At 39.0% G+C, this 26,265-nt stretch overlaps 1 protein-coding gene across 2 annotated transcripts in view; it reads right to left on the bottom strand.

Annotated features, from left to right (window-relative positions):
• LOC111158985 (cancer susceptibility 4) overlaps positions 1 to 24,197 on the bottom strand; it is a 107,461-nt gene extending 83,264 nt beyond the window's left edge. The window contains exon 1 of one of the 2 annotated variants that reach the window (XM_022521336.1): positions 23,703 to 24,197. In XM_022521336.1, coding sequence (XP_022377044.1) covers positions 23,703 to 24,029 — 327 coding nt within the window. In that variant the 5' untranslated portion in view covers positions 24,030 to 24,197. The remainder of the gene's footprint in view (positions 1 to 23,702) is intronic. The other variant, XM_022521345.1, reaches the window with a different exon arrangement.
• Positions 24,198 to 26,265: the final 2,068 nt, after the last annotated feature.

The raw sequence follows: 26,265 nt of genomic DNA, 5'->3' as shown, positions 1-26,265 counted from the left end.
AGCCACTGGAGCATCTTAGGCAAGTAAGGAATATAACATAACTGGCATTTTAACATAGTGCTATGTTGAAAACAGATTGAAGTAGGAGCAAGGAGCAAGAAGAAAGGAATCTAGTTAAGCTATCACCAATAATTTAGGCAAGAGATGTTGACAATTTAGACCAGAGTGGTAGTAAAGGAGGTAGAGAGAAGTGTCTGGATGCTGGATTTATTTGGAAGCTAAGCCAACGAGATTTGCTGATAAATTGGATGTGGGGCTAAGAAAGGGTCAAGAATGTCTCCAGAGCTTCTGGCCTGTGAAACTGATAGGAAGGAGTTGCCATTAACTGAGCTAGGAAAAACTGTGCATAGAAGTTTTGAGGTAGGGGAAAGATCAGGAATTTGGCTTTGGACTGGTTAAGTCCAAAACCATATATGCCATCCAGGAGAAGAAGATGAGTAGAGAGTTAAATGTCAAGGCTGGAACTTAAGAGAACAGTCTGGGTTAGAGATATAAATTTGGAAATCATCAGTATATAAATGGTATTGAAAGAGGTGGCAGGGTGAGCTCTCTAAAGGACTATGTGTAGATAAAGAAGAGGTTCAAGGACTAAGCCTTGGAGTATTCTAGTTGAGGAGGAACCAGAAAAACAGAATGAGAAGGAATGACTAGTGAGGTGGAAAGAAAGCAGTATTTCCTGTAAGCCCAAATGAAGAACATGGTTCAAGGAAGAAGAGGAAGTAAACAACTGTATCAAATGCTGCTCATAGGTGAAGTAAAATAATGACTAAGAACTGACAACTGGATTTTAGCCAATACTCAAATACTAGACCGCAGTTGGTAAGATGAGGGCAAAAGCCTGATTAGAGTGAATTTAAGGGAATATGTTGTTGTTTTCAGAATAAGCTACCAGACTTACTTCCAGCAATAATCCTTCTACATAGCAGAAGACCAAAACTGGGTTTCAGCCTCACTTTCTATGAAAGTTATCTCAAGTGATCATACTCATTACTTCCAAATAAAAAAAACTGATGGTGGTAGAGTCAGCCCTTAGTTTTCTGATACTAATTCCCCAGAAGTCATTGTACTAGAAAGTTCACTTCAGTCCTCAGCACCTTGAGTGAGTATATGTCCTAGATTTTCTAAAGGTTCCAATTTAATATAATTTCCTTCTGTTAATGAAAGGGACTCCTTATATGTGCAATAAAACATGTAATTTCATGCCACAGTAATAATTTTTAAATTTTTTTCTCAAATCAAGAAAATTCTCTTTCAGCTAGGGGCTGGGGAAGGGAAAAAAGAGAGCTTTGTTCAATGGGTATAGAGTTTCAATTTTGAAGATGAAAAGGTTCTAGAGATCTGTTGCACAACAATATGTATACTGCTAACATGACTGTACACTTAACAATGGTTAAGATGGTCAGTTTTATGTTATGCAGTTTTTCTCAATAGTTTTTTGTTTTTTGTTTTTTTTTTAATTCTTCTTCAGACATGATGTCCTGATTTTCAATTTGGAAAATACAGACACTATGCTGTTAACTCAAATCCGAATTGAAGGTATTCCAGGCACCGTTAACATTTGAGAAATAAATGTTTTTTGTTTTGTGGGAGAAGTACTATTTAAAGAAGTAAAACTTGTTAAGAAACTCTTTCCTCTAAGCTTTAAAATAGTTTCCTCCTTTCTTCCATTTACAGTATAAGATACCATATGGCATTAGGCAAGTGGCTATCAGAATGGGTCACTAATAAGCAGAATGTGTCTAAGCGCAAAACCGCGTTAGAGAATTTGGTATGGAAAGTTTCTATCCATATTTTTAGTCATGCTCTTTCAGGTCTTTTTATTTATTTATTTATTTTTTAAAAGGGAAAGGTTAGCTTATTGATTTAAATTCTTTTTTTTTTTTAAGATTTTATTTATTTGACAGAGAGAGAGAGAGAGAGAGATCACAAGTAGGCATAGAGGCAGGCAGAGAGAGAGGGGAGGAAGCAGGCTCCCTGCGGAGCAGAGAGCCCGATGCGGGGCTTGATCCCAGGACCCTGAGATCATGACCCGAGCTGAAGGCAGAGGCTTTAACCCACTGAGCCACCCAGGCGCCCCACTTTCAGGTCTTTTTAGATGGTTCTTTAGTAACTGACCTTTCATTCCTTGATTTCAGTTGTTCTTTGTATCCTTATTAAACCTCCCTCATGTAATTAATACTCAACAGTGTTGTGCATAAGGAAAGACTGTGACTATGGAAAGCCCAATAACATAGTGCTTAAAAGAACAGCTCTAAGATTAAGCTGCCTAGGTCTGAACTCTGAATTCATAACTTATTATTACCTGGGCCGAACTGCTTATTAACTTCTTTGTGCTTCTGTTTCCTCATTTGTAAAATAAGAATATTATCTGCCTCAGAGGACTGAGATAAACAAATAGTGTTTACAACACTGCCTGGCACATAGTAAGTGTTCAACAAATGTTACCTAGTAGAATATCTTCTTTACTGTTCCCAGTACTTAACATGGTGGTCCCTCAAATTTAGCCTTTTTGGCCAAAATGATAAACTAGGAATTTCAAAGAATTTCCTAACATGTTACTTTATTCCTGATTCCTTTTTTGCTGGCGCCAAGCTACTTATTATATAAATAAGTACATTTTGGATTATTTTCTCCTAAATGCTTCCACTGGAGCTTCAACTTTTTTCCCAACTCAGTTAATGATCTTTTTGTTAATAACCCTTCCCCTTCAAGAGTGCCACCTGTAGGGGCACCTGGGTGGCTCAGTGGGTTAAAGCCTCTGCCTTCAGCTCAGGTCGTGATCTCAGGGTCCTGGGATCGAGCCCTGCATCGGCCTCTCTGCTAGCAGGGAGCCTGCTTCCCTCTCTCTCTGCCTGCCTCTCTGCCTACTTGTGATCTCTCTCTCTGTCAAATAAATGGATAAAATCTTAAAAAAAAAAAAAAAAAGAGTGCCACCTGTAGACCGTGAACTTTTTCTAAGTCATTCATTAAAAATGTTAAGTATGACCAGTGCCAGAACTAATCCCTTGTGTCCCATGTTTATTATAATTCTCCATCTGAGAAAGTAACCATGATACATTAAAAAAACTATGGCATTAGGAATCAGAAGACCTAAGGTTTTAGATCCAACATCAGGTACTAAAGACCTGAGGCAAATAACTTTTAAAAGCTTTAGTTTTCGGGGGACATGGGTGGCCTAGTGGTTAAGCGTCTGCCTTTGGCTCAGGTCATGATCCCAGGGTCCTGGGATTGAGTCTGATGATCAGGTTCCCTGCTCAGCAGGGAGTCTGCTTTTCCCTTTCTCTCTGCCCCCTCCCCCAACTTGTGCATGTGTGCGTGCATGGTCTCTCTCACTCTCTCAAACAGATAAATAAAATCTTTAACAAAAAAGCGTTAGTTTTCTCATCTATAAAATGGAACTGCAAGTCCTACCTACTCTGGAGTTTAGCTATGAATATCAAATGCAACTTTCAACTCTATTATTCTCTATTCTTGCTGCCATTGTCTTAAATATAGACCCATAGTTCTTGCCTAAACTTCTGCAACAACATATTTCTATTTCTGAACTGATCCTGATTTTATTTTCTTTCCTCTATAATTATCCTCTATACTATACCCATAACTATCTTTGCAAAATACAAATTTAATTATATTGTTCTCTATCACCTAGAAGGTGAAATTAGAACTCCTTAGAGTATGGCATTTAAGACTTTTAAGAATCTGACCCCAGAGAGCCCAGAAATAAAACCTCACATATATGTTAACTGATTTTGCAATAAGGATGCTAAGACCATTCAATGGGGAGAAAAAAATCTCCTCAACAAATGGTGGTGGGACAACTGGACAACCATATGCAAAAGAATGAAGTTAGACTCTTACCTTATACCATACAGGAATATTAACTCAAATGGATCAAAAAACCTAAACTTAACAGCTAAAACTATAAAACTCTTAGAAGAAAATATAGGGGGAAATCTTCATGACCTCTGATTTGGGAATGGTTTCTTAACTATGACACCAAAAGCAAAGTCAACAAAAGAAAAAATGGATGAAAATGGATTCCATCAAAATTAAAAACTTTTGTGCATCAAAGGATACAGATATTATCACTCCATTGATAATATCAAAGGATATTATCAACAGAGGGAAAAAACAACATACTGAAGGGAGAAAATATCTGCAAATCATATATCTGAAAAGGTTTTTTTTTTAAAGACTTTATTTTATTTATTTGTCAGAGAAAGAGAGCGCACAGCAGAAAGAGCAGCAGGCAGAGAGAGAACCAGGCTCCCTGCTGAGCAAGGAGCCTGATGCAGGGCTCGATCCCAGGTCCTCAGGATCATGTCCTGAGCAGAAGGCAGCCGCTTAACAGACTGAGCCACCCAGGTGTCCCTGAAAAGGGTTTAACATCTAGAGTAAATAAAGAACTCCTACAACTTAGCAAAAAAACAAATAATCCAATTAAAAATGGGCAAAAGACTTGAACAGATCTTTCTCCAAAGATAAAAATGACCAAAAAGCACATGAAAAAATATTCAACATCATTAGAGAGAAATGCAAATACGGTGGGGTATCTCTTCATACCCAGTACAATGGCTATTATTAAAAACAAAACAAACAAACATGTTGATGAGAATAAAAGGAAACTGGAACCCCTGTACATTGCTGGTAAGAATGTAGAATTGTGCAGGCACTGTGAAAAACAGTTTGATGCTTCCTCAAAAAGTTAAACATAGAATTACCATATGATTCAGCAATTCCACTCCGAGGTGAATACCCAAAAGAACTAAAAACAGATTCAAACCGATACTTCTGTATCAATGTTCAAAGTAGTAGTAGTATTCACAATAGCCAAAAGGTGGAAACAAATCAAGTGTCCAGCAACAGATAAATGTATAAACAGAATGATATATATACACAGAGAGAAAAAGACGGTAATGTTATTCAGCCATAAAGAGGAATTAAGTTCTGATACGTGCCACAACATGGGTAAACCCTGAAAACATTATGCTAAGTGAAATAAGCCAAACAGAAATGGACAAATATGGTATGATTCCAGTTGTATGAAGAATCTGGAATAGAAAAATTCATAGAGACTAAAGTAAAATAGAGGTTATCTGGGGCTGGTTTATGGGAATAGTTATTGCCTAATGGGTACAGAGTTTTTGTTAGAAATGATAAAAACAGTTCTAGAAATAGACAGTGGTAACGGTTATTTGTCATCATTAATGTACTTAATGCCATTAAATTATAAACGTAAAAACGGTTAAAACAGAGGTCCCTCGGTGGCTCACTCATTAAGTGTCTGCCTTTGGCTCAGGTCATGATCCCAGGGTCCTAGGATCCAGCCCTGCATTGGGCTCCCTGCCCAGCGGGAAACCTGCTTCTCCCTCTCATTCTCCCTCTCCCACTACCCCTGCTTGTGTTCCCTCTCTCACAGTCTCTCTCTCTCTCTCACTCTCTGTCAAATAAATAAATAAATAAATAACATCTTTTAAAACAACAGTTAAAATAGCAAATTTTTTTTAAAGAGGGAGGAGGGAAGGGACAGAGTGAGAGAGAGAATCTGAAGCAGGCTCCATGCCCCGCATGAAGCCCAATGTGGGGCTCAATCTCAGAACCCTGAGATCATGACCTGAGCCAAAATCAAGAGCTGGATGCTTGGGGTACCTGAGTGGCTCAGTCGGTTAAGTGTCTGCATTCAGCTCAGGTCATGATCCCAGAGAGCCTGCTTCTCCCTCTCCCTCTGCCTGCCACTCTCCCTGCTTGTGCTCGCGCTCTCGCGCTCTCTCTCTCTCTGTGTCAAATAAATAAAATAAAATCTTAAAAAAAAAAAAAAAAAGGTGATGCTTAGCCAACTGGGCCACACAAGCACCCTTAAGATCCTAAAATAATAAATTTTATGTTAAGTATATTTTACCACTACAACAAAAAAATGATAACAAAGAGTCTGACCCTAAATAGCTTCAACTCCAGCCACAAATTCCCTTCCTTTTCACCACCCTGCATGCCACTCTCTTACTGAACTGCCTCACCCATGAAGGTACAACAGACTTTCAATCTTTCCTGGTGTCATTTACGTTTCTTTGGCTTTACCCCTAAGTTTGGTGAACTACTCTTCATCCATCAGGATTCATTCTTCAGTGAATCCTTTCCTTCTTGACTTCCTGAAGCAGTTAATTATTCCTTTGTACTCTCAAATCCCTTCGTAAATAGTTCTACTGTAGCATTTTAAAAATGCATTATGGTTTTTTCTTGATGCGTATCTCTTTGATTACATTGAGTTCCTTAAGAACGAGTACTGAATCTTACCATCTTTCTATGCCTAGCACATAGCCCATGGTAGACACTCAACTTTCCCAAATAAATGACTTATGTATATATCATGCTTTGAAAAAATCAGAAAGTACTATGTCAGGAAAAGGACTTATTTCATTTTACTCTTTCTGAATTTATTCAAGTTAGCTTCCAGTTTACAAAACAAGTCCCTGACGATATGCAATATATAATGATTTTTTTCCTTATACTCCCACTAAATTAATCCCAAGGTTTTCTTCTCTTCTTTTAGATGCTAAATTGAACCAGAAAAATATTTTGGGGTTTTTACATGAACAAAATACTAATCTAAATGTACTAGCATACATTTCAAAGAGAAGATACATTCTGTCTAGAAAGAAAATTAGTTAATAATGAGTAGTTTTACATCAGAAAATTTTGACCATGCCTTCCAGAAAAGTAGTGTAATCAGGTATATGGATATCTATGGTAGCCCTAGCACATATTTATGCACGCTTTGAGAGCCAGTGCAAACTACTCAATCAATCACCAAACATTTACTTATTTAAGTATTATACCTATAGGGTACAATACCAAATATGTACATGTTTACATGCTTTAGACTAGATTTTTATAGTCAAGAAATTCATAATATAAAGTCGGAAGACACAGAAAAAAAGATACAAAAAAAAAAGAACATACCGTATAAACATGCAGATCTGGTAATTCATTCAACAATTATTTATTAAGTGGGTATTAGTCAGATACTCTAAACACAGCAGATAAAAAGAAAGGGACACTGCCCTCAAGAACCTTAAACATTTATTAAGTAATGTTATGCCAAGAACTGTGTAAATACACAGATGAACAGAACATACAGCCATGCCTGGCTTACAGTCTAGATATGGAGAGACAATTATAATAAACAAATATGGTAATTAACACTGACAACTCTTTCTCAAAACTCTTTTCCCTTGGCCTCTATGACACCACAGTATCTGGGGTTTTTCGTTCCTTTCTGTCTGGCTAATCTTTCTCAATCATTTAAACCTGTTCCTCCTCTACTAAACCTTTATCTGCTGCAAAGCTCTGCACTATATATGCACGTCCCTCTACAACCTACAATTCCTATGATTTTAACAACCCTAACAGATTTAAATCTGTCCCTAACCCATCATTTCTACTGAGTTCCAGAAGTGTATTTCCAATACCTACTTGATATTTCATAGATTCCTCAAACGCAATTTACCTAAATTTGTACTTTTCTCTAACTTCTAATCTAAGGTTCCTACCTCAGGTCACAGCACACCATCAGCTGGGCTGCACAAACCAGTATCAAGGGATTCATCTTTGAATCCCCATCACACATCAAATGTATTATAAAATCTTAATTGTATAAAATCTTTTTATTTTTTTAAGATTATTTATTTATTTGACAGGCAGAGATCACAAGTAGGCAGAGAGGCAGGCAGAGAGAGAGGAGGAAGCAGGCTCCCCGCCAAGCAGAGAGCCTGATGCGGGGCTATGCGGGGCTCGATCCCAGGACCCTGAGATCATGACCTGAGCCGAAGGCAGAGGCTTTAACCCACTGAACCACCCAGGCGCCCAACTGTATAAAATTTTAATTGCATAAAAGCAGGACAGCTCCTCATTGTTGGAATTCACTCCTGCAATACAGAACATCTACCATTCCTACCTCAATGTCTAAATGCTCCCCTGTCATTAATACTAATAAAAATGCTCCCTGAGGCTAGTACTGACCAGGCTAAGAATTGCACTATGCTTAGTTGAAGACTCCATTATCTCTTATCTGCACTACTAAAAAAAAATTTTAAATAAAAACCTTGATTATTTTCCTTATATCTATTTTTTTCTTCCCTCCAATCAACTCTATATTATGCAGCCAGAATAAATGTTTTAAGCTTAATCTGATCAAGTAATTACTCAAAATCCACAATGTTTCTGGACTTAGGGAAAAGCATTTAGTCTTTTACCATTAAATATAACGTTAGTGGAGTACCTGGTGGCTCAGCGGGTTAAAGCCTCTGCCTTCGGCTCAGGTCATGATCTCAGGGTCCTGGGATCGAGCCCCGCATAGCCCCGCATCAGGCTCTCTGCTTGGCGGGGAGCCTGCTTCCTCTTCTCTCTCTGCCTGCCTCTCTGCCTACTTGTGATCTCTGTCTGTCAAATAAATAAATAAATAAAATCTTTAAAAAAAATATATATATATAATGTTAGCTGTGGGGGCTTTGATAGATACCCTTTATGAATTTGAAGAAGTTTCCTTTCATTCCTATTTTGCTTAGAGTTTCCTGTCATAAATGGGTATTAAATTTTGTCAAATGCATTTTCTCTAAGGATATCCAATCTCACCAATTCTATCTAACATTGTATTAGAGGTCCTAGCTTTTGTAGTAAGGCAAGGAAAAATAAAAATCATGCAACTGAAAAGGGGAGAGGGGCACCCAGGTGCCTCAGTCAGTTAAGCATCCATCTCTTGATTTTGGCTCAGGTTGTGATCTCAGGGTTGTGAGATCAAGCCCTGCATGAAGCTCCACACTAGATGTGAAGACTGCTTAAGATTCTCTATCTCTCCCTCTCCCTCTGTCCCACCCCTTCCCCTTCTCTTAAAAAAAAAAAAAAGGAATTATATGTAGATGACACAATGATACACATAAAGAATTCTAAATTTTAAGCAGGCTACAAAAAACCTACTACTAATGAGTATTGTGGCTTTTTACTGGTAGATTCCTTAGAATTCCTTGGATTCCATTAATACTAGAATGAGCTCTAATGCACGGAAATAATCAATATACAAAAATTAATCGCATTTCTATGCAAAGAACAAGTAGAAAAAAAGATATAATTTCATTTTTGATAGCATCAAGTACACAAAATACTTAGAAATACATGTAGTAAAATATATAGGAGTGCTATATACTGAAAATTATAAAACGCTGCTGCAAGAATTTAAAGAAGGCTAAAAAATAGAGAAACACCACATACATGGACTGAAATATTCTATATTATTAAGATTCAATTCACTCCAAATTGATTTCTAGATTTACTATGGGCTGAATTGTGTGCCCAAAAAGATGTGTTGAAGTCCTAACCTCCCAGTACCTGTGAATGACCCTTACTTGGAAAGAGAGCCACTGTAGATGTAATCAAGTTACAACAGAGTCATACTGAATTAAGGCAGAGTTTAATCCAATTTGGCCACTATCTTTAGAAAAAGAGAAAACAGAATTAGGGAAGAAAACACCATGTGAAGAGACAAAGATACACAGACATATTGGGAAGACAGCTATAGAAGATGGAAACAGGGACCAGAGTTCTGCTGCAGTAAGCCAAGGAACACCTGATGTTATCAGAAGCTAGAAGAATCTTACCCCTAGAGGCTCTGCTGGGAATATGATGCTGACAACACCTTAATTTTGGACTTCCATTCTCCAAAACTGTAAGATAACAAGTTTTGGGGTTTTTTTTAAGTTTCTGGGTTTGGGTTTGGTTTTTTTCTTTTTTTTTTTAAAGATTGATTTATTTATTTTAGAAGACAGAGAAAGAGAAAGACAGAAAGTGGAGTAGGGGCAGAGGGAGAAACTCTTCAAGCAGACTCCTTGCTAAGTATAGATTCCTCTGTAGGGCTTGATCCCACCACCCATGAGATCGTGATCTGAGTCCAAACAAAGAGTTGGAGGCACTCAGGTACCCCAAGTTTCTGTTGTTTTAGGCCACTCATTTTGTGGTGCTTTGTTATAGCCCTAAGCAACTAATACACATAGTGAATACTCTAAAGTTATTTAATTTGTTGGTGAGATACTGCTCTTATATAATATCACATAATATATTTTATATATATAATTTTACATTTTCTCTTTTTTAAAAAGATTTATTTGTTTGTTTGTTTGTTTGTTTATTAATTAATTTATTTATGTATTTGAGGGAGTGGGTGCACACATGAAAGAGACAAGGCAGGGGTAGAGGGAAAGAATCTTTAAAGAGACTCCCCACTAAGCATAGAGCCCAGTGCGGGGTTTGATGTCATGACCTGAGCCAAAACCAAGAGTCAGTGGCTTTAGCAACTGAGCCACACAAACGCCCCTAATTTTATATACTTATGAACATACATATAAAATACTGTGTGTAGGGGCACCTGGGTGGCTCACTGGGTTAAGCCTCTGCCTTCAGCTCAGGTCATGATCTCAGGGTCCTGGGATCGAGTCCCGCATCGGGCTCTCTGCTCAGCAGGGAGCCTGCTTCTCTCTCTCTCTCTCTCTCTCTCTGCCTGCCTCTCCGTCTACTTGTGATCTCTCTCTGTCAAATAAATAAATAAAATCTTTAAAAAATTAAATAAATAAAATTAAATAAAATAAAATTCTGTGTGGCAACACAGTTTACTAGAAAGAGCAAGGGTTGTCATAATCAAAGACCTGAGTTTAGAATTCTGCCTTACCTCTTAAGCCTGTTTCTTCATTCATAAAATGAGAAGATTAATGAAATAAAATATGTTAACACCTGTCCAGTACAGAGTTTGACATTCAGTAATGTTAGTTCCTTTTCTTCCTGGGTATATTGGTATAGTTAGTCTTATACTGTTCTCTTTAAGCTTGAATATATTAATTAAACTGACAAAAATATATTGAGCACTTACTCTATACTAAAAAGATCTTTGAAACCTGTCCCCATTTTTCTTTTTTGTCTCCTTTTATTTTCATATTTCTCCACTTTCTTTTGCTTCCATATTAAGGAACAGTGATCCCCAGGAGGTTCCAAAGAGATCATAAATTGATTCTTGAAAAATGATGGCTACGTTGGGTGCCTGGATGGCTCAGTTAAGTATCTGCCTTGACCCAGGCTTCCTGCTCAGTGGGGACTCTGCTTTCTCCCTCTCTTTCTGCCCTTCCCTTCAAATTGGGTATGCACACTCTCTCTCTCAAACAAATAAATAAAATCTTAAAAAAAAAAAAAAAAAGAAAAGAAAAGAAAACTGATGGCTATGATTTAGTTATGCAGAGAAAAGGTAAAAGGACATTCCAGGAGCTTCCTTCCACCTGCTTGATAGAGGAAGAGAAACAATCCTTAATTGTGTGGTATGATACCTGTCCTCCGAGTAATAAGGAGAACTTTATAGATTGCGACTTCATTAAGCAAGAAGAACTAATTTTTTGTGGTTTAAGACCTAAATTTTCCCCATTTTAGCTTCTTCCTTGGATGAAAATTAACATTTCCTTTGACTGAAAGTCCAAGGTTCCCTTTAGACACAGCTAGCTAGGTATGTAGTATTTCCAGCTTCCCCCACTGCCTCAAGGTTCTCTTTCTGATTCCTAAATAACTTTATCTAACTTTCCTGCCATTATTTCTTCCTGGCCAGGTAGGTCCTCCTTTGAACAATGTTGCCTGTTACCTTCCATGTCTGATTCTTTGTCTCTGGCAAACTAGGTCCTTCCCCTAAGGATAAATTCAAACCTTATCTACAGGAAGCCTTTTATATTTAATATAAAATGATATATTTGTACCTTATAATTTCAATCCTATATATCTAATTTAAATTCACCTTGGGGAAAAACTGTTTCTCATTAGATGATTAACAGAGACCTCATCAACTAACATTTTTCACTCTTAAACTTGACCCTACTTAGCATTTTGTACTGATCTGTCCTGCCCTTCCTTCCTTTTTCAAATTTTTATCCCTTGTCTTTAGTAGCACCTATTCCTCTCTCATCATATCTGTCTCCTATTGAATGTTTATATATCCTGTGCTTCCATCTTTAACCCTAATTTCATTACTTTATTCATCAAATACATTTGAGTTTCTATTTTGGAGCAGTACCTATGCTATATACTATGGTTGCAGCAGTGAATCAGAGAATGAGAGCAAATATAGTATACATGATTATAGAGCTTACAATTGAGCAGAGAATATGAGGGGAAGACCTAACCCAATTTAAGAGTTTTGGGGAAGACATTCTTGAGAAAGAGAGTTTTAGCTGAGTCCTAAAAAAGATGAGGTTTTAGTGGGGTAAAGAAAGAGAGAGGTCTGGAGAAATAAGAAGCTTGGAAAAGATGAGGGTTCCAAATGGAGGACACTTCATGTTTCAAAGCAAAGAAGAGGAAAAACCATGGAGTGTTAGAGGATATAAAAGTTCAGTATGTGCAGAGGAGGGAACCAAAGGGAGAATAATAATATCTGATGCTGGACTGCAAGGCTGGAGTCAGAGTGTGAAAAGATCTGTAAGCTATGTTTAGGGCTATAGGAAGGAATTAACTGGCTTCTTCATCTCCTTTTATGACATGCTTAATTTTTATTTTTAAATAACTTCATTGATGTATAATTTACGTACAACAGACAGCATTTATTTACAGCATTCAATGTAATGGCTTTTGATAGCTTTATGCATTTGTGTAACCACCACTGCAATCAAAATAGAGAACATTTTTACCACCCCCTCAAAGTTTCCTTTCATCCCTTTGTTATCCCTTCCTCTATCTCTGGCCTCAGGTGACAACAATTCTGTCTTCTATTACTATAGATTAGTTTCCTTCTTCCAGAAAACTATATAAATGGAATCCCAACTATGTACTGTTTTAGCTGGGCTTCTTTCACCCAGCGCAATGGTTTTTGGATTCATCTATGTTGTTGGGTGTATCAGTAATTCATTCTTTTTTACTGTTGTGAAATATTCTACTCTACAGATTTATCACATTTTGTTTATCCATTTGCCTGTTGATAGACATTTGGGTTTTTCCAGTTTGGGGCTTTTGTGAATATAGCTGCTATGGATGTCTGTGTATAAATTTTTTTGTTTTGGTCATATGTTTTTACTTCTCTTCAGTAAAAACCTAGGAGTGGAATGGCTGGGTCATATGATAAGATATATATTTAACTTTATAAGAAACTGCTAAGCAGTTTTCCAAAATGGTTATACCATTTTATACTCCCACCAGTAGTACATGAGAACTCTAGTTTCTCTACATACATCCACACTAACACTCAGTATTTTAAGTCTTTTTATGAAAGTCATTTTAATGGCTCTGTACCAGTGCCCCATTGCAGTTTTAATCTGCATTTACTTGATGACTTATGATATTGAGCATCTTTTCATGTGCTTATTTGCCATTCATCAGTCTTCTTTGATGAAGTGTCTTTTCAAATCCTTGGCTCATCTTTTAAAATTAGATTGTCTTATTTATTTATTTTCATTAAAATATAGTTGACACAAAATGTTACATTAGTTTCAGGTATACAACATAATGATGGGACAACTCTATATATTACACTATGCTCAACACAGGTATAGCTCAGATCTGTCACCAAACAATCGCATTGCACTACCACTAACTATACTCCTTATGCTGTAATTTTATCTCTGTGACTTACTCATTCCATAACTGGGAGCCCGTACCTCCTAATCCTCTTTACCCATTTTCCCGATGGGTTATCTTCTTATTATTGAGTTTTAGGAAGTTTTTATATATTCTGTACCATGAATATTTCTCCCAATCTGTGTCTCACTCTCTTTTAAAAAGTAGTGTTTTTTGAGTTTTTCATTTTGAAAGTCTAATTTATCAATATTTTTCTTTATGGCTTATGCTTTTTGTGTCCTCAGAAATCCATTCATATCCTAAATTGCAAATATTTTCCCTTGTGTTATCTTCTAGAAGATTGTTTCATCTTTTACACTTAGGTTTGTGATTTATTTCAAGTTAATTCTGTTGTTATTGTTTAAAGATTCTATGTATTTATTTAATAGAAAGAAAGCGATAGCACAAGCAGGGGGAGCAGCAGAGGGAGATGAAGAAGCAGACCCCTCACTGAGCAGGGAGCCCAAGGCGGGGCTCCATTCCATGACCCTGGGATCATGACCTGAGCCAAAGGTAGAGGCTTAACTGACAGAGCCATCCAGGAGCCCCAAGTTAATTTTGCACATACTGTAAGGTGGCAGTTAAAAATAAAAAATATTGAAATTATTTCAGTATATTGAATTGTTTCAATATTTTTGGTAGAATAGACTTTTCTCTCTTTTCTCCATTACAGCTTTTTTTTTTTTTTTTTTTTTTTGTAAATTGCTTTGGCTATTCTAGGTTATTTGCATTTCCAGATACTTTTTTGAATCAGTTTGTCAGTTTCAATAATAAAAAAGCCTACTGGAGTTTTTATTGAATCTTGTATTAGTCTTTTCCTAGGGCTGTTGTAACGAAGTGCCACAAACTCAGTGCCACCTAAAACTTAAAACAAATGAAATTTATTCTCTCACAGTTCTGGAGGCTAGAAGTTCAAAATTAGGAGTGCCATGCTCTCTCTCTGAAGGCTCTAGGGCAAGACCCTTCCTTGCCTCTTAGCTTCTAAGTGGTTGCTAGCAATCCCTGTCATCCCCTCGCATGTAGATGCATCACTCCAGTCAAGGCCTCCACTGTCTCATGCTCTTCTTTCCTGTGTGTCTTTGTGTAACCATGTCCAAATGTCCTCTTAAAAGGATACAAGACAGTGAGTGGATCAGGGTCCACACTAATCCAGTAACCCATAACACTTTGTATCAGCACTAAGGACTGTTAAGAACTCACAGGAGAGATTTACAATATGGTCCTTCCTCATGGAACTGAAACTTTTTTTGAGAAGACAACGTTAACATATAAGAAGCTACTAGTGAAAAATGAAAAACAAACAAAAAAATTAGTGTGGCTCATATAGTAAGTGTAAATAGTATATAAGGAAGGAAAAGCATGCTCTGGGGCAGAAGTCCTGGACATAGAAAAAAAAAAAAAAGTAGGTAAAGGGGAACCTGGCTGGCTCAATTGGTTAAGAGACTGCCTTCAGCTCGGGTCATGATTCCAGGATCCTGGTATCAAGCCCCACCTCAGGCTTTCTGCTCAGCCAGGAGCCTCCTCCTCCCTCTGCCTCTGCTGCTCCCCCTGCTCATGTTCTCTCTCTCACCTCTGTCAAATAAATAAAATCTTAAAAAAATTTTTTTTTTAAAGCTGGGTAAAAGATGGATAAAATATGTACACAGAACCGAGGTAAGACACTAAGAGTCAAACACCAGGAACAAAAGTACAAAAACAGTAATTAACATGACACAGAGAGGCAGGTGGAAACAAAAGGAAACAAAATAACATGTCTAGATCACAGTTTGATTCAGGAGATCATGGGAGCCAAAGGCCACTGAAGCCACTCCATGGGAAGACCTTAAAAGTTAGACATCAGAATTAATGCAGTGAAATAGCCACTCTGAATGTAAGTTTTGAGGAAGATCAGATTTGCTTTAAGGGTAGGAATCGACTGAAAGAAATACAGACCTGGGCAAGGAGACTAGCTAGGAAGCTACTGCTGTTTCCTTTCCAGTCAATTCTCTATTCTGCAACCAGGAAGATGTTTTTTAACTCAATCTGATCAAGGAATACCTCTGTATGTTAAATCACTGAATACCAGATGCTAGGTATCAAAGATGACACCAAATTTTTATTTATTTATTTATTTATTTATTTATTGGATAGAGAGCACAAGCAGGCAGATAGAGAGGGGAAGCAGGCTCCCCACTGAGCAGAGAGCCTGATGCGGGGCTCGATCCCAGGACCCTGGGATCATGACCTGAGCCGAAGGCAGAGGCTTTAACCCACTGAGCCACCCAGGTGCCCCGACACCAAAATTTCTAACCTCAGTCTTAATAATAGTTGCATGGCCAAGAAAATATGAAAGTGATACAGTTTGGAGAGGAGGTATGAATTTTGTATGGTTTATGAATAATTTGAGGTAGCAATTAAATTACAGCTAGAACTTGGCCAGATTATGACTGATGAGGCAGAGGCCAAGGCAGGAATTATCATGTGCAGCATATTACAAGAACTGTAGAAGGTTGATCCTCAAATCACAGAGGAACTGGCAGGCTCCAGGGCAGTCAGCTAAGAAAAATATGGGAGGAGTCAATGAAGCCTAATTAAAAATGGACCAGGAAACCTGGGAGGAAAGAAAAAGTCAAACAACCAAGGGCAATGGGTGAGGCAGGTAGGCTGGAGGTGGGACCAGTTCTAGGCAGGAACTCTCTACATCCTGGAAAGAAGACAGGATGTAGCTGCGGAATAATAGCTAGTATAACACTTACTGAACCAATTTATCTATCTGTTGATCTTTCTATCTTTCTTTCTCTCTCTTTCTTTCTTTCTTAATATATGGTATGCATTATTCTGAACACGTTAATAAATTTATTCATTTAAACTTTATAAGAAAAAGAGGTAACTATTATTATCCTCATTTTACAGATGAGGAAAGTGAGGCAGAGAAAAATCACTTGCCCAAAGTTACACACATAACTAAATGGCAGCACCAGGATTTGAGTCCACAGCAATAAATATCTACTGTGTGCCAAGGTTTTATGCGCACATGCGTGCGCGCGCGCACACACACACACACACACACACACACTCTGAGCATATTTTTTTGGGAAAAAAGGTAATATGCTTCCCATCCTCCTTTCTGGCACATAATTTTTTCCCTATTTAACCACAGGTATATACTACCTCAGGGAAGACTCTGGTTGTTAAAGGCAAAACAGATTATTTATTGTTTAGCTCCAAACCTCAAAACTGACTTTTTTTTTTTTTTTTGCATTTGTAATAACGGAACAATTTGGGGGGTACATTCTAACAGCTCCTTTTAATTTGCAAGAACCTGACTTGGCTCATGTGGACCACACAGCTTTAATATAAGATATACAGAGGAAGAATTCAAGGTCAGAGAAGAGAAATACCCTACACGCGGGAAACAGAAGGATAGTCCTGTCTGACGCAAAGAGGAAAGAAAGGTATTGTGCGTATCATAGATTCCCCTTCTGAAGGGTTGAACTGTGTTCCCCCTAAAATCCACATATTGAAGTCTCAAACCCCAATACCTCAGAATGTAACCTATTTGGAAATAAGGTCTTTAAAGAGGTGATTAAGTTAAAATGAGGCCATTAGCGTTGGGCCCTCATCCATTATGACTCGTGTTCTTATAAGAAAAGGAAGAGATGCTAAGGATTTGTGTGCAAAGCAGGTCAGGCAGGGAAGGAGGACCACAACCATGTGATAGCAAAACTGCAAGAGGGCAGCCATCTGCAAACCAAGGAGAGAGGCTCCAGAAGGAACAAATCTGCTGTACTTCAACCTTGGATTTCTAGTCTCCAGAACTGTGAGAACATAAAATTTCTGTTGTTTTCAGCCATCCAGTCTGCAGTATTTTGCATGGGAGTCCTAGCAAACTAAAAGAACCCTCTGGGGAAACTCCTTTAGAGGATGGCAAAAAATAAGATAAATATGGGAGAATCCCACAGAAGTGGGCCTTGCTTCTTACTTTCCCAGACAACTTATGCTCCCTTAAGTTATTTCTGTGTTCTAACAGCCCAGATAACAGAGGTAACAGACTGAAAATGGCAGGACAGTACAATAAGTTGGAAGATGTCCATTATCACCTTTCCGATTCCTTTGGAGCTGGGATTTCTGGACTCCCAAAGCTACCCTGACAGTAGCACACCTAGCACCTAGATCTTCGTCTCTAATACCATTTTTCAATGAAAGAAACCAAGTCTTGGAGAAATTGCTGATTCGAGGACTGGGGCAGGAAATCTACAAGGTAAACTGGAGCATCTTTTATTGCCAGGAAGTAAGGAAGCGGCATGTCACAGCAATGGGTATTATGTCAAAGGGATGCAGGAAACAACTCAAAGAGCTCCCAATGGTCAAAATTGGAACAATTTGAGCAAAAATATAAAGTGACATTGGATTATAACCTGAAGTATAAAATAAATATCCATGAGTCCATACTAATATAAATAAATGACTAAATTAATTAATTAATTAATTAAGGAAAAAGAGACAAAGGTCCATGCAGAAGGTTTTCAAATAATTTATACAGATACTTTGACCTTAAGGAGGTAAGGGTATAACTCCCATTCATTTTAAGTGTGGGCTGCACATAGTAACTTCCTTCCGAAGAGTACAGTGTGGAAAAAGAGGAAAAAAAGAGTAACTTTACGGTAGAGAAACAGGACAAACACTACTTCAAGCCAGGTGATCAAGGTTAACATCAACAGTGAGAAGTCATTTTGAGAGATGTACTACTAATATGATGTGATAAAAATGACACTTTACCTCTGTGGTCTTCTTCCCAAAAACCATAAAAACCATAATCCTATTCTAATCCTTAGAAGAGCATCAGACAAAACCCAACTGAGGGATATCTGACCAGTACTCCTCAAAACCGCCAAGGTCATCAAAAACAAAGCCTGAAAAACTGTCACGACCAAAAGGAGCCTACAGAGACATGAGGCTAAATGTAATGTGGTACTCTGGATGGGATCCTAGAACAGATAAAGGACATTAGGGAAAAAATGAGGAAACTGGAATAAAGTATGGATTTTAGTTAATAACAATGTATCAACAGGGGTTCATTAATTATGACAAATGTACCATACTAATGTAAGATGTTAATAATAAAACCAGGTGTGGGGTATATGGAAACTCTCTGTACTATCTTTTTTTTTTTCAAGATTTTATTTATTTATTTAATAGAGAGAAAGATCACAAGTAGGCAGAGAGGCAGGCTAGGAGGGGGAAGCAGGCTTCCCACTGAGCAGAGAGCCCGATGTGGGGCTGATCCCAGGACCCTGAGATCATGACTTGAGCTGAAGGCAGAGGCTTAACCCACTGAGCCACCCAGGTGCCCTTTCTGCACTATCTTTGCAGTAATTTCGTATATCTATAATTGTTATAAAATAAAAGTTTATTTAATTTTTTTATTTTTTAAAGATTTTATTTATTTATTTGGGAGACAGAGCACGAGCAGAGTGAGTGGCGGAGGGAGCAGCAGACTCCCTGCCTAGCAAGGAGCCAGATGCCGGGCTCCATCCTAGGACTCCAGGATCGTGACCTAAGCTGAAGGCAGATGCTTAACCAACTGAGCCATCTAGGTGCCCTATTTAATTTCTTTAAAGATTTGTTTATTTATTCCAGACAGAGAGAGAGAGAGAGTGTGTGGTGAGTGGAGAGAAGGGCAGAGGCAGAGGGGAAACAGACCTCTACTGAGCATGAAGCCTGAGGAGGGGGCCCCACCCCATCACTCTGAGAGGCCCAGAGTTCATGACCGCAGTTGAAACCAAGAGTAGGCTGCTCAACCGACTAAACCAGCCAGGCGCCTCTAAAAGTTTATTTAAAAAAAGAAAAGAAAAAGCCTGAGCAAGAACTGCCTTGCCAACACCCCCTACACATGCATACTAACTAAGGCAACTCAGCAGGGCAAAGGGATTTTTGGTGTGAAACATCTATTGGAAGGAGGTGGGCATATAGGGGGTGATGCCTCCATAGGATCATGGTCTCCAAAAGACTATAAAAGAATGCCTCATCAGGCATTCAAACACCACTGTTGACACTTAAGAAAAAGACTCTAGAAGACTCCCAAAATGACATGCAATTCTGAGGTCACTGCCCACAATGCCCTGGGAACATATAAAACTTAACCTACACCTCAGACTACCATGACAATAAGAATGTTACTAGGACACCTTAGGATGCAGTTAAAAAAAATCTCAATTTGACTGACTTAAACATAGGAAAATTTTTTATCTCAAGTAACAAGTGCCAATAATTCTATTACAATATTCTACCCTATAATCTTCAGTGCCTCAGCCATTCCTCAGGTTAACTCTCCTGGCACTCTTGACCTCTCCATTTCAGGTATCACATGCAGAAGAAACATCTGACAGAAGAAGAAACCATCTCTTCAAGTGAGACTCTTGGTTTTTTTGTTTTGGGATTTTTTTTTTTAAGATTTTATTTATTTATTTATTTATTTATTTGAGAGGGAGAGAGCACAAGCTGAGTGAGGGGCAGAGGGAGAAACAGGCTCCCTGCTCAGCAGGGAGCCAGAAGCAGGGCTCCATCTCAGAACCCCCAGGATCATGACCTGACCTGAAGGCAGACACTCAACCAACTGAGCCACCCAGGCGCCTAAGTGAGACTCTTTTGAAGAGCACTTGTCAGGTATTTTGCAGAATATCACTCAGTATGAATTTGTCTGATGCTTTCTCATGATTAGACTGGGGATTTTAGATTTGGGGTAAGAATATTTTAGAATGTCATTCTTTAAGGAGCAAGGAAAACTTCCCCTCACAACTCACCAGCCACATCAAAAGCCCCTCATTAAATTAATCACTAGGAAGAAAAATGGAATTACCATCATCAGTTTAGATCTATTAGGACTTAGCCCTGAGTCACAAGGGAAGGATATATATCATACAAAATAGGGCTGGTCTGCAAAAATGAAGTGGGGTGTGAGTGGACACTGAGCAGGCCACCACCAGTGTCTATTGGTAAAAATCCTAAAAGGCAGAGCCTCTATTCAGGAGACTACATTAAATAAACAAGTCTGTTTTAAAATGAATGAGACACTTTTCTTTGACTAATTTACTTCTTCCCCCAACACTGTCACCATCCAGAGCAATTTTTACATCAGTTATAGAAAATAATAAAGCTTTAGGGCTTTGTTTTTTCTACAGTCTGATTTGTAATGTGTCAAGTTTGATATTTCCATATATGTGATCTCAGATCTGTATAATACGTAGGTAGGTATTATGATCCCCATTTTACAGATGAGGAAATGAACCCAATGTAGTTAAATAAGTTGCCTAACATCACATAGCTAGAAACTGAGTTACAATTCTAAGCTATATTGCAGTCTTCAAAACTTGAAATGTTTTCTAAGCTACCATAGACTTCCCCAGATATATATAAAGGAAACATGTCTAAAAGAGAACTTTTCATCTATAGCTCATCTAGACCAAAACTACCCTATTAGAGGCTCAAAGCCCCCTCAACCCCAAGAACAAACATGCACAAGCATTCCAACAAAGTTGCTGTAGGAGCTCAAAATATGGAACTGACATACAAGTGAGAGATTTAGATGCGTGAGCCAGCTGCATAAATTTTCGAAACAAAAGTAGTTAAGACACCTATGGTAATATTTCCCCAACTACTGTGCTTCGCTGGATTTTTCTGTACCATGCTAACAAGTAGGCCATGAAAATAGTAACCTGTGATCAAATTAACTGAGAGATCAGGTTAAGCAAAATTAAATAGGCTTATTTACCAAGATAGCCTTTATATGCTAGCAGGCATTATGAACTCCAAGAAGAGTATATTCTACTTATAATGTTTAACATTTCCCTCCAAAATAGTTTTCCTTTTTAATCCTGACCACTTATAAACAATTCTTAGGAGAGTATTCTGTTTAACACCATTTTGAGAAACACTATTCTACAGAGAAAGCAAAGGCCCAAGAACAGAGTCCATTATTAGGGAGCTGGAAGAAACACAGTGAAGAAGGTAGGAAGCAATCTGGAGAGTTCATTATTATAGAAGCAAGAAAGGAGATGGTTTCTAAAAAGAGTCAACAGAACCAGACTACTGAGAGATTAAATAGATTGATAATAAAAAAATTTTTTGGATTGGATTAGGAAAACTGTCATTTGTGACCTTTAAGAAAACAGCTTCAGAAAAGGGGAGGAAAGAAGGCTGGCAAGCATAATAAAAAAAGATTAGGATGGAAATGATAAAAGAAGTAGATGAAGCATTTCTAGACCACCAATAATTGTAGTTTAGCAGTGAAAGGAAAAAAAAAAAAGAGAGAAATTGGTGGGGCGTCTGGGTGGCCCAGTCCGTTAAGTGTCTTTCTTCATCTTGGTTGTGATCCTGGAGTCTGGGATCGAGCCCCGCATAATGCTCCCAGCTTTGAGGAGCCTGCTTCTCCCTCTCCCTCTGCTGCTCCCCCAGCTTGTGCTCTCTCTCTCTGTCAAATAAATGTATAAAATCTTAAAAAAAAAAAAAAAAAAGAAAAAGAAAAAAGAAAGAAAGAAAGAAAGAAAAAGACATCCTTAAGTGAAAATGACTCTTAAAAAAAAAAAAAAAAGAAATTGGTTGGTTGGAAAAAGGCAGTATATAGTAGAATGAAAAAAAATTTGGAATGGGGGACACCTGTACCTGGTTGAAGGTAAAAGGGAAAACATGCTGAAACATAATCACAGACTAGTAGTTGGAAGAAATGGACAGAGTATAATGACTAGAAAAAACTTATCTTTCCTCTTAGATTGGAGAGAATTTGAAGAGCAATGCCTAGCCAAGTCTAATGACCTTATTTTAATACTCCAAAATTTCATAGATTTCTGCATACTCCACCCTAGAGAATTTTTCAGTCTTTATAGTTCAGTGTGTAGCATGTATATAAATTTGCTGATGTGTTGCTCCTCTCAGAGGGTGTCTATGTTATGGGCAAAAGAAGAGGGTTATAGAGCAGCAGTTACCTGAGGGCCCCAATCTGCATGAAGTAAGTCAGGTGGAGGAAGATGAAAATAAGGAAGCTGGAGCTCCAATTTATAATGACTTGGTACAAATGATTTTGACATACAAAATAAAAACAGTAACAACAGGAACACACACACACAAAATGTGAAGATTACCATAGAAGGGTCCAGAAAAAAGGCATCTATTTAGCCTACCCAGAAATTTCCACAACTCTGCTGTACCAACAGAAGTTGCATAAGTCATAAATTAATAATGTAACTCCAATATGCTGGTGAGTAAGAAAAAAGAATACTCAGTAGCAGGTCTAGTTACAGTCCAACCTCAAACTTTTTAAATTTAAACTTTGTATGGCTTTCCATTTACATAAAACACCAACCCTAAGAGCCACTTAAGCATAAAATTTTTCATTTTTTATTTCTCTCAACAACCACGACACTGACATGAGATTCTGTTGCTCAGAACATAATTATAGACTCTACCTTTTTGGCTAATTTCATTAACAATTCAAACTGAATACATAATTTTGTATTAACTATGTCCAAGTCACAATTCTGGCTCATATGTGGCTCCAGAGCCCATTTACTGTAACCCTTTGATACAAAAAATGTAGTAACATCTGATTCTTCAACTACTTAACATACCAACCTACACAGTTTAAGAAAAGTCATACTGCTTAAAAAATACGTAAGAACAGGAGTTAGAGGTTTCTTTCTTTAATTAATTAAAGAAATTAATATTGATCTGTATGCACGAATAAGGATAAGGCAACAATACCAACACCAAATCTGGCAATCTCCAGACTGGTGTCTGTGTAAACCTAAGGCTGCCACATAGGCCAGATGACTACTACTGCCAGCTCATCAGCTGAGCTTGGAGAAAAGGCGGCATCCACACACAGGCCACTCTAGAGAACCAGAACTTACGGCCAGTTTCGTCTGGTAGAGACTGGAGAACGTGGCAGTGATAAACCGGGAAAAGTCTGGCAGAAACAGGGTTGTTGACGGTAAGGGGAGCCTCCAGGGCTGCGATCCTGGAAGGCAAAAAGCAACCGCGGCGGGCTAACCGCCCCCCAACCCCGGGGTTGAAACTATGGGGGTTGAAAGGAGAGGGCTCGTCCTTACCTTGTCATCCTCGCATCTTTTCCCCAGACCCTCCCTGGCCTGCAGCCGGCTGCTGAGGCGGCCGTAGTCGGCCTCCTTCTGGTCGATCTGTTTCTTGTGCGAGTCCACCAAGAGCAGGAGGTCGGAATTGCGCTTCTCCAGGCGCCCACGGGCCACCTCGGTGCGCTGGACCTGGCCCTGCAGCTCCGCCACCTCCTCCTGAAGCAGGACGTGGCGGGAGGAGATACTCCAGTAGTTGAAGGCGAGGACCGCGATCACCACCAGCAGCACCACCAACACGAAGGAGGGCAGGCGGCCGGCCCGCCGGTTAGCTCCAAAACCCACCATGGGGTCGAACTAGGCTGTGCCCTGGGGCCTCGGTGCCGACACCTGCGGGCAGAAGCTCAGGCCTCAGAAGCTGAGTTGCCCGGGGGACGCGGCCCTAGGGCCGGCCGAAGGAGGAGGCGGGCCAATCTGCCTGCCGGCGAGCCGGAGAAGGGGGCGGGGCCGCAAGCCTCAGGCCCCTCCCCGCCCCCCCTCCTCAAATCCGGCCAAAGCGCGTTCCCTAGGCTGTGAAAACTACCCGCACCAGCCGGGTGGAAGCAGGAGAACCCAGCTGCCCGCACCCGGAGCCTAACACCTCAGGGTTGGGGGGCGGGGAAAGGTGCCGGAAGGGGGCGGATTTAACTCTGGCTCCGCCCATTGGCTGGGTCCGGGTCGCTTAGGGGGCCATTGCCTAGTTTCCGCGGACGCCCCCTCTTCTCGCGAGATAGTGAGTTTCTCTCGCCCTTTGCATTCTTATCTCGCGAGTGTTATCGCTGTTGGGCAGTGTTGTGTTAATTTTGGCGCTTTGTGTTGGCTCCTGGAACGAGCTCGAGTCCCTTCAGTTTTTGCGCTCTCGGTTCCTTTGACCCAGGGTTTAGAGAGTGTCAGTCCTACCCTGGTCCTTGCGAGAGTTTTTGTCTTCGAAGGCATCTGCGGCTGCGACCGCTTTGTAGTGAAAACGGTAGGTGAGCTGCGGGCAGAAAGGGCAACTAGAAAGGTTTTGTACATAATTCAGTAAAAAGAGATGTTCTCGTTTGTGCTAATGATGTGGAGAGTAAACAAAAAAAGACCATAAAATAGCGTGCCCCAAACATTACAGAGAAAAATCAAGACAAACTAAGATTTATGACCGAAGGGGGTGGTGCCAGCCTGGTTTCCAAGGTTACGGCTTTCAAGAAAGAGAAGAACTTAAGAATGTGTGAGCTCTTTTCTTAAACTCACTGCTGCTTTTGCTTTGAGCCAGGCTTCCAAACAGAAAATCCAGAACCTGCCCTCAATAAATGGCAACTAATGCTGTTATGACAGCTGAAACACTCTGGGTTAGAAATAACAGCTCTTTTACAAATTATTTTTGTATGCCTACTCTCATGTTCCCTCTCAACACAGTTTTACACATGAGGAATCCAAGACACAGGGTGTTCCAGAAACTTTCCCAAAGTCCCATATCTTGTTTGAGACAGAGTTCAGCTTGGATGCAGATCACTGTTCTCAAACTTCATTGCTTTTTGCGTTATACCAGGCTAACCATTGCTAGATGTTCAGCATTAATCATAATGATGCAGAAAAAGCTCCCACCACATTTTTTTTTTCCTGCAGGTTTCCTTTGTCCTGACATAAAAAAAATTTGGAAGTCATTGGCTCTGTCCTGTTTAAGGAGATGGAATTCCTTTATTTTTCAAACTTTAGGTTCAAGAACTTCCATGAGCATAAAACCCCAAAAACAAAAAAGCTTTGGTGTTTTCATTCAAGTCAGACTGGTATGGTTTTGAGGAAAGAAGACTTGTCATCTTTAAATAATTATTCTTTGCTTCCTGTCCATTTCAAAATGAAGTTACTTGTCTAATGATCCCAGAGTAGCCTGGAAGATTTATTGCACCTTCAAAGAATGATACAGATTCTCTCTCATAGATACAGAAAAACAAGTAACACCAAAATTATTAATCTTTAGTTCACATCACACTTGAGGCTTTTGCTCTGGTTTCCTAAGATCAAAGAAATTAGGGCACCTGAGGCACTCCTCCTCAGGGAGGAGTCTGCTTCTCCCTCTTCCCCTCCTTCTTCCCATGCTCTTGTGTGGTCTCTCAAAAAAATAAATAAAAAATAAAATCTTAAAAAAAATAATGAGATCAAATGGCAAACATTTGCCAGTCTCAAATGGCAAACAGAATTTGACAAGAGGGAACAAAGCAATAATGGGAAATCACTGACTATAACGAACCTTCCCACATATTCTTTCCTCAACTTCATAATGGCCTTGCTTTGTGTAGCCAGCAGTTGAAAATTAACTATAAAGTAGTGTTAACTGCTTAAGATGTCACTCTTTGAAAAATGTTTTCATTTTTATATGGGATTCTGACCTGTAAAAGTTTAATATTTTATAAAACACGTTCACATTTTTTTCTGCAGATGCTTAAAAGAACTATTTGGTACTTATTGTTCCATTATTCCATTTTACAGATGCAAAAGTAACTTGTCCAAAGTTACATGTCTAGCAGGTGGCAGGGCTGAATCTTGAAAACCAGTCCTCTTTCCACTCTTC

Source organism: Enhydra lutris, unplaced genomic scaffold, assembly GCF_002288905.1.
Source record: "Enhydra lutris kenyoni isolate GAN:26980312 unplaced genomic scaffold, ASM228890v2 scaffoldscaffold4, whole genome shotgun sequence".
NCBI lineage: Eukaryota > Metazoa > Chordata > Mammalia > Carnivora > Mustelidae > Enhydra > Enhydra lutris.
The sequence above is the reverse complement of the archived record's forward strand: the minus strand, read 5'-3'. Positions and strand labels throughout refer to the sequence as shown.